This window comes from Lissotriton helveticus, chromosome 3_1 (genome assembly GCF_964261635.1).
Source record: "Lissotriton helveticus chromosome 3_1, aLisHel1.1, whole genome shotgun sequence".
NCBI lineage: Eukaryota > Metazoa > Chordata > Amphibia > Caudata > Salamandridae > Lissotriton > Lissotriton helveticus.
This window is the reverse complement of record NC_136061.1, coordinates 441,864,949-441,884,015: the sequence shown is the minus strand read 5'-3', so window position 1 is coordinate 441,884,015 and position 19,067 is coordinate 441,864,949. Positions and strand designations below refer to the sequence as shown.

General features: G+C 42.2%; 1 protein-coding gene across 1 annotated transcript in view; it reads left to right on the top strand.

Moving 5' to 3' along the window:
• Positions 1–19,067, top strand: part of CPO (carboxypeptidase O) — a 476,286-nt gene that overhangs the window by 440,131 nt on the left and 17,088 nt on the right. Inside the window, exon 9 of the mRNA XM_078683635.1 lies at positions 4,551–4,635. Coding sequence (XP_078539761.1) covers positions 4,551–4,635 — 85 coding nt within the window. The remainder of the gene's footprint in view (positions 1–4,550; positions 4,636–19,067) is intronic.

The following is a 19,067-nucleotide window of genomic DNA, read 5'->3' as shown; positions in this document are numbered from 1 at the left end:
ATATGAAGAAGAGGGATAAAGAGGCAGGGACTGAGATTATGTAAAACGATATGGGAGAGTAGGGTAGAGAGAGAAGTAAAGTAAATAGAAACATGTGAGTAGTCAGAAGGACCACTAAGGAGAGGTAAAAAGAGGAAAATGTATTAGAGAAAGAGAAGAAGAAAAAGGTATGGGTTTAGAGTGTGGTAAAGAAGTAGAGAGAGATCTAAAAAAAACTGGGAGAAGGAAATGTAAAGAGAGACAGAGGAGTACAGTACTCCAGAATGTGAGATAGAGAGAGGTATGGAGAAAAAGTGGTGAGTTAGATAGAGGTTGAGGCAGTGAGAGATACATGAAGAGACTTGAGGGTAAACGGAGATACAAGATATAGAAAGCAAAATGAGTATAGGAAACTTGGTCAGGTAAAACCGGGTGAAGGGTAGAAAGAGAAATGTGGTATTGAGCTAAAACAGCAAGGTGAGAGACATTTTTAAAATCAAGAAGGGGGGATGAGGCTTATAAGGAGGTAAAGTGTTGTGAAAGAGAAAAAGAAGAGGAGGTGGTGAAGCAGAGAGATTTATATTAAAAGAAATTAAGGGAGATAAATTAGGTAGAGATAATGATTTGAAATGGAGAAGGAGGTCCAGATGTAGATATTTGTTTGTGTGAGAGAGCAAGAGGAGCAGAGGAGTTGATGATAGAGAAAAGGTGGCAGGAGTAGACAAATAAAGGTAGCCAGAAAGGAGTGAGATATTGAAAGAGGTGAATGAAAGGGGGCAGAGATAGATTGAGTGAGGGAGGAGGTGGAGAAGTTAGCTAGTGAACTAATGGTGAGGTTTATTGAGAGATTAAGTAGAGAGAAAGAGTAGTGGCGAGAGAAAGTGATAGCAAGAGAGTGAGAGATGATGCAGTGAGGGACATGTGAGGGATAGCGACACGAGACAGAGAAGTGAGGGGAGTGGTGGGGTAGAGAAGGGTAAGCTAGTAGCGAAAAGGAGAGAGAAATAGAATGGTGAGGTAAAGACAGAGAAGAGGCTGGGGAGCAAGTGTAGTAAACAGAGGAGAGATATAGAAGGTCAGATGGAAAAAGTGCAGTGTGGTACAGCAATAGGGCACTATTTGCATCTTGCCCGATAATACATCACACCCTTAGACTACACCTAATTGGTATTATGTATTTACCTATTGCAGTATCACAATTTTATGCATTAAGGTGTTTGAGTATAAATAGGTAAAACCCACAAATGTATGACATGTACCTCGTTTTGGACACAAATATTTAAACAAGTAAAATTGCTTTCATACTTGGGAGTTTTAAGAAACTCCAAATATGATTTAGGCACATTATTGCTCAGATTAGGCCTCACTTGTGATGGTCTCAGAGTAAGTGTTGTTGAATGCCATCATTACATACCAATATCTAGGTGTTTGAAAGAGTGAAGGTGTGATTGATAACACCTATTTAATGGTTTACCGCTGAGTAACATTGAAATTTGATGGTTTCCACACCGGAATTATGAATGTTCAGGTATCCAATGTGTCTCTACATAGGTAAATATCATTATATTTAATCTGCTGATATTTTTGTTTGGGAAACCCTTCAGTGGTTGGAAACCTCCCACAAACTTCTACTTACGACAGTCCTGCAAACCACTTGTTTGCACCCATATCTAAATTTACCCTATCACTCGCAATTGAGGCCTTAGAATAGAGGACCCAAAAGTCTTAAAGACGACTAAAATGTTATAATGCAAATAGTGAATGTTAGAAATGGGTTTCGCAAGTTGGCAACGGTTTGCATTTTTGTCTAAGTAGGGACCCTTCTTCCTAGTCAGGGTAGGTAAGGGGGATACACTTCTAAAATAACCCCAGCTCACCCCCTTGGTAGCTTAGTACGAGTAGACAGGCGTATCTCAGAGGCAGTGTGTAAAGCATTTGTGCACACATGCAGTAATACAGCGAAAACACTACAAATGGATACCACACCAGTTTAGAAAAATAAGTCATCTTTATCTGAACCAAAAAAAGACCAAAACGACAAAAATTGACAATACAGTACTAAAAAAGGTATGACCAGTTTTGTTCCAAGAAAATGTTGGATGCAACATTTTTACACAAAGTACCTTGGATGCATTGAAAAACTGTGGCCCTTGTTATCAATCTCTTAGAACCAATATTTCTACAATTAGTTTTTTTTCGGCTGCACGCGGAGTTAGGTTTGTGGTTCATGATGAAGGAAGTATAGAGACTACTGTGAGGGTATGGGAGATGTAGACCGAATTGATTCCTTAAAGATATCACCAGTGAAAGGTTTTGGAGCACACTGAGGTTGGCCACATATGAAAGGTCTTCACCAATAGCTGCATATTGTAAATATAACATTTTGCAGAAATATTGGTTCTAACGGATTGATAACAAGGACCCTAGCTAAGTTTTGAACAATGGGTTTGGCTATTACCTGCCGAACTTAGGCCCTGAAGAAGTCCCTATATTAGGGAAGAAACGTGTTGGTTGTCTCCATTTCTGTCATAACTGTGGAAACAAGAAATAAAAGGAAGAATACAAGGTACAGATATGGTGTTTTGTGCTTCTCTAGATTTTAATTTTGACTTTCTATAAGCTTTGTAATTTAAAGTGATGAAATTGAAATTTTCTTTTCTCTATTATGAAGTTCTTCTTCCGCTACTGTTGTTAACTTTTGCTTTTGAGGTGCTGTATTCAGTTGGCCCTGGGGCTGAGCCCTAGCCAATAGGAACTATAGAGTGAGCGGCAAGATTATACCATAGCCGTATTTTCCGTTTTTTAATCCATTCTGCAAAGTCTTGCCTTGATTAAAGTAATTGATTCTTAAACATAGTTTTAAATACCATTTTCCTTTGTTTTTAATGGGGGTGTGGGGTCTGTTTTTAGAGATTTTGCAGAAAAATGTTGTGTTTGTGTTTCATGCAACATCCTTAAACAAAGTTTCTTTTAGATCAAACAAGGTCCTCACAAATGAGAAATGGGAGGGGGGTCATAGGGATTATTTGCATTTATATCAGTGAGCTGCTGTTGTGTTACAATATTGAAAACTCATGCCACTATCCCTGAATATTAGATGTAAATACATTTAGAATTTGGATGAGTGCGTCTGTGCACTGTCAGTCACCTGGCCAACTGGGCATGAACAAGCTGAAATAGGATCATAAATTCAAAGCTGTCCTGAAGAGGGGCTCCCAAATATGTTTGGCCCAGCGCCCCCAAAATCCTTAAGATGTCCCTGGATAATGCACTGGAAAGACGTCAGGTATGAGCCTGGCTGTTTTCCCCAGCTGCGACAGACCCCTCTCACTGCTTTATTCAGCAGCAGGATATTTTTGCCATGCCAGGGATTCTTTTTTTTTGTGTGAAAAATCTAAATTAATAATTTGGAGGTTACACACTGATTTACTGATGGTCGGTTTCTAGGAGCCGAGAGACTGGGAGATTAATTTCTCGGCACTTGCCACAAATGCTTGCCAAAGTCACTTCTTGCTTTCTCAAATATGCTTGAAAATGCACAATTTGCTCACTCTTTTTAAAAAAAATTATCGGGAGGTGAACCCCCCAAACCCTGATTATGATGGTCAAGCGTGCTCGCTGTGCTTGCTCGCCACCGGGCACTCATCTAGGACTTTTACGCCTCACCACTTTCCAATGTCACCAGCCCCCACTGTCTCCCATATTGAACCACCCCACTAAATAATCCTTTTTGCTTTCCTAATTTGATTTCTAAGGGTACTTAACAATGAGAGAAGCCCTATCGGAGCCATTTCTGCTCACATTATCACTCCATTTGGTTAGGTCATCGTATTGCAGAGGCAAGCCATAGGTTGATTAGATGTTTCAGGATATTGTTGTAAATCCTACTGTTGTTCTCTACTTTCATGCTGTTATATAAAAGACTGATCTATTAAAATTCTGGATTCCTTTACTTTGATGACATTGTGCCAGTTTACCAACTAAGTATCAAGGGGTCTCAGTACTAGTCCTATGCTAATCTCGATTCGACTGTTAACAATTTACCGGTCCCATCAGGATTACGATAGCTTTGATAAATGGCCATAATCCACAGTTCCATGGTGAGTCACTCTGATGTGTAGACAGATGAAAGCAGCCAAAATGTCGGGATGAAACTCCATAGAAAGATGGGAAATTTTTGGGGGATTCAGGAGTAAAATTCCCGATTCCCCATGTAATTCCTCATTTCTGAGAATACACTCACAGTCAACTCAAAATCCCACTGAATTACTCCTCCTCCTACTATTTGTCACTCTGGGAAAGAGAACACTATGTCGTTTTATTGTCCACTTGCATTAGGGCCCTTAAAGATGATGGTCATGAGGCAAAATTCGATTTTGGGCAAACAGTACAACTTTCTGTGCTCTGATATCAGTTTCGTTTTTCCTGAATTTTCTTTCGTTTTACACGGCGGGTTTTGCTTAACAATTGTAAAGAGTTACAGAAGAGAGTTGGAGTTTTATACCAACTCTTAAAAGTATAGTTTGATCAATTGTAAGAGTCCTTGACAGTTGTTCGCTTTCTTCCAACAGATGGACATTGCTGTGAAAGCTGCGGAGGCGCTGAAACAACAGCATGGCACTGAATATAAAGTTGGACCTTTCTACAGTACTTTGTGTAAGATCTAATCACGTGGCTGCACTCTGACTCTTAAGCTATGAGGAAGACAATATTTAGTGGGGGTATCGTCATGGTCCACAGGTGGGCTCTATGTGGAGTGGCAGCTGATGGATTCTGAAACGGATGTGATGTGAATGACTTTTAATGGAATAAAGGATGTTAACAAAACTCAGAGATAGAGCTTTTGGGGGATTCACCCCAAAAAAGTGTGACGTAATGTGACGAAATGGTGAATTATATAGCCCAGGGCCCAAAAAAATGGCAAAAAACTATACGGTTTAAAAGCATTTCTGAAATAAACAGTCACGATGTATCAAAATGCTGCAGTCATTAAATAGGATCGTATCCTTGGGGCAAAAAATTCTCCCACGGAACTCTTCCATACAGTAGCCAGTTTGGCCACACCTGAACCAGTAGCTACGCCTCCAACGCAGGAACTCTGCGAGAATCTAGCCCATTTTTTTTCAAGCAAGGTGGAAAAAATCTATTCATCTTTGGAAGCCCCTGTGGCGCAGAGCCTGCTGGCATCCAGATCCATGCACCCGAAGGCAGCTACTCAGGACATCAAATTGCTGGGCTTTATCCCAGTGGAAGGGGAAGAGATTAAAAGACATTTGTTGAGCATAAAATCGGGTTCACCTTATGATCCCTGCCCAGTAACAGTTGCCAAGTTGGCAGCAACCCCCATAGCCAAAGCTTTAGCAGGATTAGCTAAGCAGCTATTTGAGACGGGGGATTTTCCATCGAGCTGGAAGCGGGCGTCCATTAAACCACTATTAAAAAAGCCTAATCTGGACATCGCGGACCCCAACAACTATCGGCCAATTTCTAGACTTCCCGTTGCCAGCCAAGATTGTAGAAAGGCTAATGAACATCCAGCTTAGTGCATACCTAGGAACCACTCAGGGGCTAGACATCTCACAGCATGGGTTCAGACCAGGCCACAGTACCGAGTCCGCCCTGATCAAGTCAACGGAAGAGGTCAGGAAGGTGATGGACTCGGGAGGTCGGGCAGCTTTGATCATGCTGGATTTGTCGTCGGCCTTCGACACGGTCCACCATACCATCTTGGTGGACCGGCTGGAGGAATGTGGGGTTCAGGGGAAGGCTCTAGGCATTTTGAGATCTTTTTTGACCAACAGGGTCCAGGTAGTCGCGTTGGGGGACTTTGAGTCGAAACCCTTTCAACCATCTCGTGGGGTCCCCCAGGGTTCCTCACTTAGCCCTACCTTGTTCAATGTTTATGTCTCTTCCCTGGCCCCAGTCATCCGCTCCCATGGGTTTGAACTCACATCTTATGCAGACGACACACAGATTGTGGTGTCACTGCTACCCGGGAGGGAAAATGAGGTTGCCAGCAAGTTCCAGGAATGCATGAAAGCTGTGAGCAAATGGATGGCAGGAAACTGTCTAAAACTTAATTCGGCCAAAACCGAAGTTATATTGTTTGGTTCTACGGTTAACTTTTGGGGCCCGAGTTGGTGGCCTGAAGAGATGGGGATTTTGCCCACGCCGGTCAACAAGGTAAAGAACTTGGGGGTCATCCAGGATGACAGACTTTCTTATAAACCGCAGGTAAATGCACTGGCCTCATCCATCCACTGGACATTGAAAATCCTTCGGAAGGTTCTTCCGTTTCTTCCAGGGGAATGCAAAAAAACAGTTGTGACGGCTCTTGTGATTTCACGATTGGATTATTGTAACAGTCTGCTCCTGGAAGCCCAACAAGGAGTACTCAGTAAGTTACAGATACTGCAGAATGCAGCAGCGCGCCTGCTTACAGGCTTGCCTAAATTTGCGCCCATTTCCCATGAACTAGTGAAACTACACTGGCTGCCAGTGAGGAAGCGGATTCTATTCAAAAGTCTGTGGATTGTCTTCAAGGCGATCCATGGCATAGGTCCAGTATTTCTGGGGCAATATTTTCACTGGCACAAACCCGGAAGACTACTGAGGTCATCTACTTTGGGATTGATCAGGACACCACGCATTAGAAAGGTGGGTTGGGGAGGCAGGAGTTTCAGGCGAGGGGCGGCGGTGGCCTGGAATGCCCTTCGAATGGCACTCCGTCTGTCCCCTGAGCTTATGACCTTCCGGCAAGAGTTAAAAACATGTCTTTTCATAAATTAACCTGGGGATCTAGTTTTGGGAGTTATCAAAATATCACTAGGACACCGTAAGGTAACAGTGCGCTTTATGAGTGTCAAAAATAAATAAATAAATCATCTCGCCAGTCGATTGGCATTGTTGTAAAGAGCAGTAAGAAAGGGGGGCACGTAAGTGAGATTGTGGATCCCAAAGTACATTCTGTTCTGTGCGATCACTTTTTTAAAGAAAAAATACGGAGTAGGAAGTAATAATACTAATACTTATAACAATTAAACCAATAACACTAGCAATAATTCTTCTATGGGGCCTGCCCCCATTCTGCCAAACTTTGTATAGCCTTTGTTGTAGTCACGTTCAACTGGAAAGCCTGAGGAAAAACTCAGAAAACAAGGACATTTTCCAAAAAGCTGGATATTCAGTAGAATGCCAATGGGTTCGCTTGTAATGGGCCGCCAGTCTGATTAAGATGGACCTCTGCCAGTGACTGCCATTAGAAATCTAAGGGTAAGTGGCTCATGTGTTGCATCAGAGGTTGCTCCTGTCAGACTCAAATCATTTAGGGCCTTATTTATGAGGCCTTGCAACACTTTTCAAAGTGTTTTCTGCTTTCTTCAGACTCACTGTTCTGTTTATGTATTTTTTGTTTGGAATAGATGTTTTCCATAATGACTTGGAGGTACTATTAGGACAGAATTTCTTTGTAAACCTCTGTAATATTTGTGTCTGCTTCAATCGTTTTGTAACCTATATATTCATATTACATAAATCTGATTAATGAAGAATTCATACCTGTTGCATCAGTATCTTTCGTAGATCCTTTGGGAAGAAATTGAAAACTGAAGTAGAGATCTTTTAACTGCAGGTTACCGGCTGGAACCTTGATATATCATTGTACGAATTTGTCAGACTGAGTGTGCTTAAGTAAATCCCTTGCAGGCACCTTTACCTGTTAATACTTATTTTGCCAAGTCTCCACGGGTCAATTGGGTTGGGGACGTGGCCAAACCTGAGGAATTAGAAATCCCCAAACTCCTTCTCAGGGGTCTTACCAATAAGTAGTCCATTCAAAAGCAGCAAAGAAATCAACAGAGAATCTGAAATATGAAAAGACATCTTTATTACAATTAATTGTGAGGCTACGTCGCCCAGTCACACCTAAAGCAACTGAATGAGGCAGCCTGCTGAATGGTCTCAGCACATACCTTTTATACCAGTTATTATGCCCTAGGCACACATTTTCTACATTATTGTTGGTCATTCCCAGGACGTGCACATCCGGCCCAAAATTAATCATCAAACAAAACCCATAATAAACATTCTTCTTTAGACAAGCTGGACAAGACCCATAATGAAAAGGCCCGCGGCCCACATCATAAATAGATTATAAAGAAGGAACAGGAACAGATGGAAGTAAGATAAAGTGGTGTGTGCGTGTACAATAAACATTGCAATGTCCTGCTCTTTGATCTCTATCTGACCAGCTGCCTAACAAGGAACTGGCTCAACGAGGTCAGCCTCGGGCAAGGGAGTCAGCTTTCGCCAGGTCAAGCAGGAGTCAGCACAAACCCATGCTAAGGTTATGTCCTTAATACTTGTTCTGCCACAGTTAGGGCCTACTATAAGGGCAATCCACAAAATGGCTGCTGTTCACAAAATGGAAGCCAAGGGTTCAGTATGAAAATGACGATTTCGAGGTGAAATCGTTACTGGAATATGACGAAAATGCTTGTACAAAGTGTACTAGCCATTCTCGGTCTTTTTATATAAAAATCGTCATGCTACGACAAAGTTTATTACACAAGTCCAGAATTTTCAGTACTACAGACGCTCCTTTTGCCCTTACATAGGCAATAACCTATACTCACGCTAGTCTGATTCCAGGTTTATTTTTATCAAATCATCAAGATGTTGCTGAAGCATAATCCTATTACTTAGCGACTCTCTCGGGACAGGTCTCCTTACACACGCAGTAGCACAAAGGCCATATATGGCAGGACCAAATAGGAATGCCTCTATCTGTAGTATGTGGTGTAAGACCACACACCCAACAATCAGCGATGTTCAACTACTAACTGGTGTTGATGCAGAAACTGTACAAAAGGAATTATCAGTAAACTCTGATCTCCTAACTATCCATGTTCAGGTAAAATCTGGAAAGAAGAAGTAGGAAGAGACATAGGTTGGGAGGTGGGTACAGATGTGAATTGGGCAGCAAAAACAATCCCACCCATAAAAGACAATGCCATGTTTAAAAACACTAGAAAACAAGTCATTAAGAACATATAGACAAAGTAGTGACCGCTATTACAAATGACATAATTTTTCACAACCCTAAGCAAAAGGTAGATCCTAAAATTATCTAGTAACAGTTTTCCTATGCATTTTCTGTAATTCATTATACGTTCAAGTGAAACGGTGGTGACCCTCATTAATGATTTGAGGTGAAAATGGAATACTCTTTCACAGAAAATGGACTTTATTCTGCTTTTACTAAACAGAATACTACTTTTAAAATAATGCCAGCAGAACAATAAAATCATTCTCCTAACACGTAGTCTATACAATCACACGGAAACCTCTTGTGCAACCAACTATGCCCAGAGTCTGTTCAAAAAGCCTCTCTGGCAGACTTCTATTGTCCATCAAATCCGCTTCTAGTGTCTTCTTCCGCGTTGGGCCTCTCGATTTCAGGCCTCTTCATGAGAAAAAGTACTGCTTAGTTGGAGTGCCCTCCTGGCAAACACCCACAGCTCACTTGAAAGTCTCAATGTCTCAAAACAATGCACCAGTGTCTCTTCTTTGTGGCAGACACTACAAATGATGTGCTCTTCATTGATCATGGACACAAAACATCTCGTGCAGATCCAAGCACTACTTAGAAACAACCTCTCAAGATCAGCAGCACTTTCAGACTCCAACACTCATTATTTAGTGTCAGAGGACGCTCAAGCTGCTCTCTCATGGGCACCAGAATGTAGTGCCTTTTTCCAAACGTGGATCCTTGGGTGCACTGCCTTTCCGATGGAGCAAAGCAAAAGAGGTGTGTGTGTGGCCAAAAACTCGGGCCAAGGGCTGAAGGGACTGCACGCTGTCAGAGGTTTCCAGCACATAACAGGTAGAAAGCTCAAACAAACAGAAGCTCTCATTCTGTGGGAAACAAGGAACCAGCTCCTCTTTTTTTTTTTTTTCTGCAACGCCTTCCGATGAAGCAAATGCCTTGCTTGGGAGGTGCCATTGACGGCACGCTGATGATCGCTGTCCAGCCTCGCGACTTTCTGGTTGCAGAAATTGTAGAGCCAAGAAATCTGTCATTCATCTGTAGCGGTCACTGATGGGGAGTGGGCTTAGTCTCGATCACAGGTCTGCAGGGTATCACTCTTCCTTTGACTCTGGAAGATCCCGCAGAACCTACTGATATAGGAAATGTAACACAATTGTTAGTTTCCTTCAAATCAAGCACAAAAACAGTTCATGGGTTTTAACAAGGGGACTGCAAGCAGGTGACCTGCAATCTGCAAGGGAGTGGCAATACGCCATGGGAATCTAAATGGATGTCCTCACACAGTGGCATTGTCTAATCGGGTAAATACATATTTTCCTCAATGTTTAGGCCTAGGTGTTCCTGAATTCCTTATCTAGAACATCTCAAATAGAGAAATGACATAATACAGATTATCAAGGACATGAAGAAAAGTCCCTTTAAAAATTGTGCATTAAGTGCACTATGCAATACAAAGGCTAATGGTCAAATGTGCAGACAAAAGGACAAGAACTAGGGAGTCCTGGTATTTGCATGATTAGAACACATCTGATCCCACCAAAAAATTAAAGCAGCAGGAAAAAAAGAGAACTGAAAAATTAAAATAGACATTGAAAATTCGTCATGTTCAAAAGGTAAACTTAAGATATCTCCTATTGAGATGGAAAACGTGTCTTACTATAATATTGGGTCAGTTAACCAGCCTATCACTACCCCGACAGTCAGTCTGAAAAAACATTTTACATAACATGGGGGGGTCCCTGATACATCACTCCAGTCTAGAAATGTGCACATAAACAATACACCCATAATAATAAATGGTCTGACTGGTGAATGTAATATGGAAAAGAGAAACGGAACTAGGACACAAGTAAAATCCCCAATAACTAAGTATGATGCGACATCGGTCAGGGGAGAAGCAATAAAAGAAAAATCTATAGGAAGAACAAGAGTTTGCTTGGGTGCCTCAGGCATGTGACACAACTAATGTTCCAGATCCTTCTTCAGGAAAAAATGAAACCTGGTTTCTTTTACGGTCCAGAGCCATAGGAAGGCCACACTTAGGAAGCAGAATAAAACTGACTAATGTGAAATAGAAATTAGGTCACCATGTACAAGAGTCACAAATCTATAATTTATCCGTACGTCCAATCAGGATATATAATCTTAGGGCTGCCCTTTCCTTACAGGAAAGGGCAGTATCGTGACTACAAATAACACAATTTGCTGTTTATTTTTCTTTAATACTTATAGCCAAATTTGACATACACTGGTGAAGTGTTGTCTGTCTGGTTCACAATATGAAAAAAAAGAAAAATCATATCTGTGAATTTTAGTATCAGCGAAAATTTTACCCAACTGTTGACAGCGACACGTATCGTCATACATGTCACAACAACACGGGTGAATTGGTAATAATTTTTAAGCAGCAACATACAACATAAAACATGCAAAAACGCACAAATCGTAAATAAATGAGCGGTGACACATAATACCGTGTAAGGATACCCTCCTTTTTGACTGTAGATCCCCAATAGAGTGGGTATATGCTGTCAAATACAACTTTTGGACACACAGAACCAGCAAGAACAATTCATGATAGATCAAAATACACAAACATGAAAAACGCATGGACATTTCTTTTTAAAGGAGTTAAAAAAAATCTTATTTCAATCACCCAAACTCACGTGTCTTGTTATGCTTGAAAGCCCCCAGAGCAATCCATGAATGATCTGTGAGCAGAAGTGAAAAGAAAAAAACATACACAGCACACAAAAGGGACACATTTCTGACACCAATTGTATCTTTTGAGCAGAAGACAAAACATGATAAACATTAAAAAACACAAAAATAAATTTCCATTACTTAACTGTTACCATCTTGTCAGTCACCTCGCAACATCAAGCCACCTTATTTTTACCGTTCTAAAAGAAATGGTTACACTGGCACTCCATACTAATTTGGCACCTATAATTTCCACTGTGAGAAATAATTCCTAATTAGCAAATCGTTTTTTTTTTTCAATTAGGCCTGTAGCCCATAGCCTTCAAAATTTTGAAAAAGGGCTGCATCTTATTTTTTTATCTAAGACTTAATGCAACACTTCGTTTTTTGTGAAAACTCAACTAGCAAACATCATTTTACTTAGCGTGGAGGCACAAATGTATCAGTTCTGCAGAGCATCTAACACGACGTTTGGAAAAGAAACCCCTTTTATTTTCCCTATTAAATTGAGTTTTTTCATTTTATTGATGTTCTCACGGAGAAACCAGAAACCCTACCTTTAGAGGCCCGCTCAGAGAGGTCATTCTGCATTCCTCGGAGGCAAAGTCCTAATTAAAGGTCACAAATGTCAGCCTTCTCCATTATTTACAGGGGAACTAGAAGATAACATCTCAGCAGCGCGGCTCGAGCCAGCCTCTGCAATTCTCTCAGCCCTCAGCTTCTGCCACACTGACGCTGTCAAAGCCAGAAGGCCTAACTAATTCCTAATTCACTCTATTTTGAAAAATAATTTCTATTTTTTTTAGGCGCTAAAATTATCTCTATTCCCAGATTATTAAACTACATTTATTGTGAAGAATTCACAAAACCTAATGCCCCACTACCAGTTTTTATTTTTGAGTAAATGCTTGTTGCAATCCTATGGTACACACTTCATCAGTCTTAAATGAACAAACTTTTCCGTAGGCCTAGCTGAAGCTAGAACCTTCAACCCTGATATTAAAACAAGCCTTGTACTGGCACATTAACCCACTGAATCATAAGAAGGCACAACCTGCAAATATATATCAAAACCTAAAATTAAGCCTGAGACACTTTAAAAAGTACTCTGAATGAAAGCAAAATGCAGTTTAAACAGTGTTTTTACTCAAAATCGACTTTCATATTTTGGGCATTAAAAAATGAATATCCTACAATTTTCTTGCATAATATGCATTACTAGAATGTCTATTACATAACCTATGAGTCAGGCATTTGAAAATAATAACTTATACTTTATAAAAATGAGCTTGCTTGTGCCCATGCCAAGGGGAAATTATACACACGAATGCTTGTCATTTTAGTGATGCAACATAACTTAAATCAAATTTGAATGCTAGGAGGTCATAGTATGAGTGTTAAGCTTTATAAATATTCAAAAATGATTTTTGTAGCACTTATTTTTAATAATTTTTTCATAATTAATAAAAAATGTCTTCAAATAAAACCAATGATTCCTTTTTGTGATTGTTCTACATATAAGAGCCCGCTGCATCCCTTGCCTATCATTTAGATGCATTAACTCACAAACCTGAGCACATATGCCTAACTTAAAACGCGTCACATTCCTGCGTCATATTTTTGCGCCACATTTATTTAAAAGGACGGTTATGCAAAATTCCACCCATGTTTAACTGGAAAAGTGCTGGCTGAACGAACATTCCTATCAAATATACTGCAGCTGAGATGTTTGCCTGTGACCATCTAATACAGCGCATCTAAGGAAAAAATGTTGTAAATTTATTTATTTTTGCAAAAATAGACAATTTAGTTTTTTTCTTTTGGGGCCTTATTTATATCCATTGAATGTTTTTCCTAATGTTATCCTTTAAGCGTGTAACGGCAGTTTTGTATATGTGCACAATTGCTCATTCTACAAACTAAAGAGCAACGCATACCCATCTTATCACATTATATGTTTCATTTCTGCATCTTTTACTCAAGTTTCTACTCAACATTAACTAACCAGCATTTTACTTAACAGACTGAAAACATCAAGAAAACCACAAACACATTGAGCTCATTGCAAACATAAAGAGAAAGTATTCAAACAGGACACGCAATACAGTGCTGTAGCTATTGTTTTCATAAATTACCATCGCAATTCACATACTGAAGTTACACCAATGAGAAACCCACATAGACATTGAAACACACATTGAAACACACATTGAACCCACAAATCGACATTTGTAAATATTAGCTAAGTCATATTTACAAGAAACCCGTCTCAATAGGGTTCCAAAAGACTGCAAAAACACAGCCCAACAGACTGCTGTATGTGCACGAAGCCACAATACACTTAATTTACTAACTTTGGCTGGCAGAACACCAAAAATCGTTCTGCATATCATCAAATTGCACAGAACAAAGGATCCTTGTTTTGCATTATGTCATATTTTAATTCCCTGGGGATACAAAATCACCAAGGAAGAAATATGTTTGTATATCTGACCTATTTAGCTATTCCCTTCAGGGGAAGCCGGCTAATCCAAACGTATACAAAGATGGCCAACACAAATCTCCAAATTCGCTAAGATCAGGCATCTTATAGCTCACTAATCTAGCTTCCAACTTCAAGGGGGCTATCTCTATCGATACACTCGTAAATATACAAGACCCTCGGTTTTTGAAAATTGCAATGTTCAAATAAACTAAGGACCAAAGAACTAAGAACTGGGAGCGACCCACTTATACTTCAACTAAAGCAGATGGAGAAAAGTCTCTTCATTACCCGCCTACACAAATTGCAATTCGCATATACAAACCTATACAAACCTATCAAAGCTATACCAAACAAATAGTTGTCCAAATTCTAACTGCCAAGTTGTAACTGCACTAACAGTCTCTTTTTTTTTTTTTTTAAACGCCAAAAAGGTTCCTCAGTCGTGAGTGACATCTTTTGGAGAGTTTAAGTCAGAACAATCAAAAATATACTGGGCCGCAAAGACAAAGAATCCCCCAGAACCTCTGTGCACACAGTACCTTTTTTAGTAGATTTCTGTCTTGCCTTCCCCAGTAGATTTCTGTCCTCTGACAAGATTACTCCTCCAGACAGTCACTTCTTGATGAGGCCCGCTGTTGAGGCGCCATTTGAGGTATTAGAAATCCCCAAACTCCTTCTCAGGGGTCTTACCAATAAGTAGTCCATTCAAAAGCAGCAAAGAAATCAACAGAGAATCTGAAATATGAAAAGACATCTTTATTACAATTATTCGTGGGGCTACGTCGCCCAGTCACACCTAAAGCAACTGAATGAGGCAGCCTGCTGAATGGTCTCAGCACAGACCTTTTATACCAGTTAATATGCCCTAGGCACACATTTTCTACATTATTGTTGGTCATTCCCAGGACGTGTACATCCAGCCCAAAATTAATCATCAAACAAAACACATAATAAACATTCTTCTTTAGACAAGCTGGACAAGACCCATAATGAAAAGGCCCGCGGCCCACATCATAAATAGACCATAAAGAAGGAACAGGAACAGATGGAAGTAAGATAAAGTGGTGTGTGCGTGTACAATAAACATTGCAATGCCCTGCTCTTTGATCTCTATCTGACCAGCTGCCTAACAAGGAACTGGCTCAACGAGGTCAGCCTCGGGCAAGGGAGTCAGCTTTCGCCAGGTCATGCAGGAGTCAGCACAAACCCATGCTAAGGTTATGTCCTTAATACTTGTTCTGCCACAGTTAGGGCCTACTGTAAGGGCAATCCACAAAATGGCTGCTGTTCACAAAATGGAAGCCAAGGGTTCAGTACGAAAATGACGATTTCGAGGTGAAATCGTTACTGGAATATGACGAAAATGCTTGTACATAGTGTACTATCCATTCTTGGTCTTTTGATATAAAAATCGTCATGCTACGACAAAGTTTATTACACGAGTCCAGAATTTTCAGTACTACAAACCGCGGACCAAGATGGCCGCGTAGTTTCGGAGCTCTGATGAGTCCCTGGAAACCAACGGTCACCCCGGAGTCCACGCGCTGCCACACAATGCAGCGATGATTCGGCTGTGATCCACAAGGCTTTTGGACCTGGAACAACGTTTTGCAGCAGAATATAGAAGATCGGACACGGCCGCTCTGGCAATGTCCGCACTGAGGCCTGCCTGCATGAACAAGCCACAGCCTCAATTTCAGCCCGTACGCCAGCGCAAGCGGTGCGCGGGGCCACCGGAACTTTGACATGGCCGCGATCAGGTGGAGAAGTGTGGCAACGAAGGGCACATGGTGACACAGTGCGCTCTACCATTAGCCGGCATCGCGGGGGCCCTAGTTTTACTGCAATGCCCTGAATTACCAGGAGATTGGCCCATTTCTGTGTCCTGTCACCCAGACTCCAGTGGTGCCTAACATCACAGCCTGAGGTATCCCTGGCAGCCCAACTTGAACAGTGCCCATCCCTTAGCAACTTTTGCTCCCTCCACGGCCCCCATCACTGTGGTGCACATCTTGCCCTCATTGGTCTGCTTGCTGTGGGCACAGAGACATCTATTGCGCACGGAGGTGCGACGGGCCGGTGCATGCATGTTTCAGGCCAGTTTTGGGGATGATCTTCGTTCCGTGAGGCCCAGACTGGGTTAGATCCTTTAGTGGGGGCGGGCGCAGCCAGGTGGACACTGTTGACAATGGCCAGATAGCCACATTGAAAGACCCTGCGCATAAGGGAACTGAGAATTTCAACTGGTGGTGCACAACATTGAATAACATGCAGCCTCTCGATGGATTGGTCACTGATCGTCCGAACTGTACAGGCCAGGACCACTGCATCACCAGCCTTGCTGCAACACCTTTCCCAGCAGCCCCTTCCCAAGGCCATGGGCAAGGGAGATCCGAAGCAACGGAAATTGCCTTTTGAAAAGGTTGGCGGTGTGACAGATACAACCACTACCACGATGGCAGATGTGGGCGATCAGGCTACTGCTCCAATGCAGATCTATGGGCAAAGCAGTGATGCACTCTTGGCCGAACTCAAGGCGGGCCTTCAAGCCCTAGACACTCGCTTTGACGCCCCCGATAAACGGCTTGACAAGATGGGGGCCTGTCTCATCACGACTTGACACCGCGGTGGGCAGAATCTCAGACTTAAAGGATGGCTCTGCCCAGGCTACAAAACGGTTCGAGAGGATGGAAGACCTATTAAAGAACATCGCGATAAAGGATGAAGACCTCAAAGCTACCGGTGGATGCAATAACATCCGCATTATGGGAGTGCGTGAGTCCACAAATACGGGTCGATTAGATGGGTTAGTTGAAGGCCTTCTGGTAGACATGTTTGGTCGGGAGTCTTTCACAGTTACCTTTGTTGTTGAGCAGGTGCATAGAACCCTCTGCCCATGGTCTAACCCCGGCTATCTGCCCGCCCCATTATGGCACGGCTTCTGAACTTCAAGGACAGAGACACTGCATTGCGGATGGCCCGGGAACGAGGATCGTTGGACTGGCAGGGTTCCTCCATCTCCCTATATCCTGACTTTACTGCGATGGTTCAGGAGGTTCGCCGAAAGTTTGGGACGGTCAAAGTTGCGCTGCGTAAGGCTGGACTCAGGTACGGAATATTGTCCTCTTCGAGACTGAAAGTGGACGCTGATGGCCAGTCGAGAATTTTTGAAACCCCAGCAGAGGCCCAGGACTTCCTCAAAAATCGGACTCACACTGGCCTGCCTAGGAAATCGCCCACTCCTGAAAGTTCGCCATCATTACCGAACACTGGCTCAAGCATTGAACTGTTTTCAGCGAGTTGAAGGTGTTAGCATTGAGCCAGTTGATAAGTATAGAGTGTTATTAGCATATTTTCCCTTTTCCTTATATTCCAAAGTCGTTTGAATGTTAGACACTGGACTCTGGCAATATGTAGCTCACTTACAGTATATTCTAGGTTACTGTGCACATGGTGAGGCGTTGCCTCTCCCACTGTACATTCGCACATTTTGCAGTGTTTCTATTTGATAGTTGTGATACTTGCTTTACATTACCATGGGCTGTTGGGATTTCCCCTGGACTCAGAAATAGGGGATGGGTGGGAGGATGGGGAGGTTTTTTTTTTGTTCTAGGGTATCATTTGTTCCTGACTTGACTTATTTACTATTGCGGTCCACGTGCTAGAGTTGATATTGACATGCATTTTGTAGTCCTGACCACTTGTGATTATGGCGGGTAGGTTGTACACTGTGTCTGAAATCAACTGCATTACATGGAATGTGTGGGGCTTGAATAATGCCATGAAGGGGAAACGTGTTGAATTATTTGCAACGCCGTAAGGCTAACATTGTTTTTTTACAGCAAACGCACTTGTCGCCAACCACACCCACGACCTAGTAGCACAATGCAGCTTCTTCCATTCATGGTACCATCCAGACACTCGCATTCCCTAGAGTAAACCTGAATCAGACCTGACGCACCCGCCTCCACTTCACGCCATTCGATTGTAGAACCTGCCTTTTGGAGAATTCTCCCTCACTAGGAGAGTCAAAGCCAGTGGTGCAGGGCACACCTTAGAATCTACGGGTTCTCCTTGTTCAAGTCATACATTACCAAATAGACCAGGACAACCAGCCATGGAGGGAAGTAAGTTATTTATTAGCTTGAGCTAAGGACAGAGGTCCCAGAATGGTACAAAGACAATTCTACGGAGACTGCTGTTTTACTCCACAGCTTACACATATTTATAGCGCTAGCCACGCCCATTTGTACAATACACAGTTCCACATTTTGATGAGTTCCTCATTCTGACAAGTTCTTCGTCAGTCTTGTAGTGCAGTCATGGTTAGGGGACATCTGTTCTCTGATTGCACATGTCCACAGCCTCGGGCTCCCTTGCTCAATGGTGTGGTCACGGGCACAGCCCTGTGCTTCCTCTTATAGTTGGTGTGGTCACAGTGCACAGCCTCGTGCTTTCTCTATCAGTTCGTGTGGTCACAGGGCAGCTGGTCGTGATAGGTTGAGTTACCAACAATGGACAGGATGTGGCTGAGTCTCTGGCACAACTGGGGGGGTGAGGCACATAGGCAGCTTCTCGGAATCGGATCGACCACAAGGAGCAGGGAGGGTTGGGCAAGTTTCAACAGGGACGTGGAAAGCAATTCTTCATCAGGTTGCCGAGAGCATGGCAACACAAAATGGAATCATATGGGTTATTTTAAAATACAGTTCAACAGTCCCTCCTTTTGCCATGCAGAGGCAACAATCAGTCGTCATTCAGGTCAATGTCCATCATCTCCTGGACCTCTTTCTCGATCATCATCATGGCATTGTGATGTAGAATTTCACAGAAAAAGAAAAAAAGAACTGT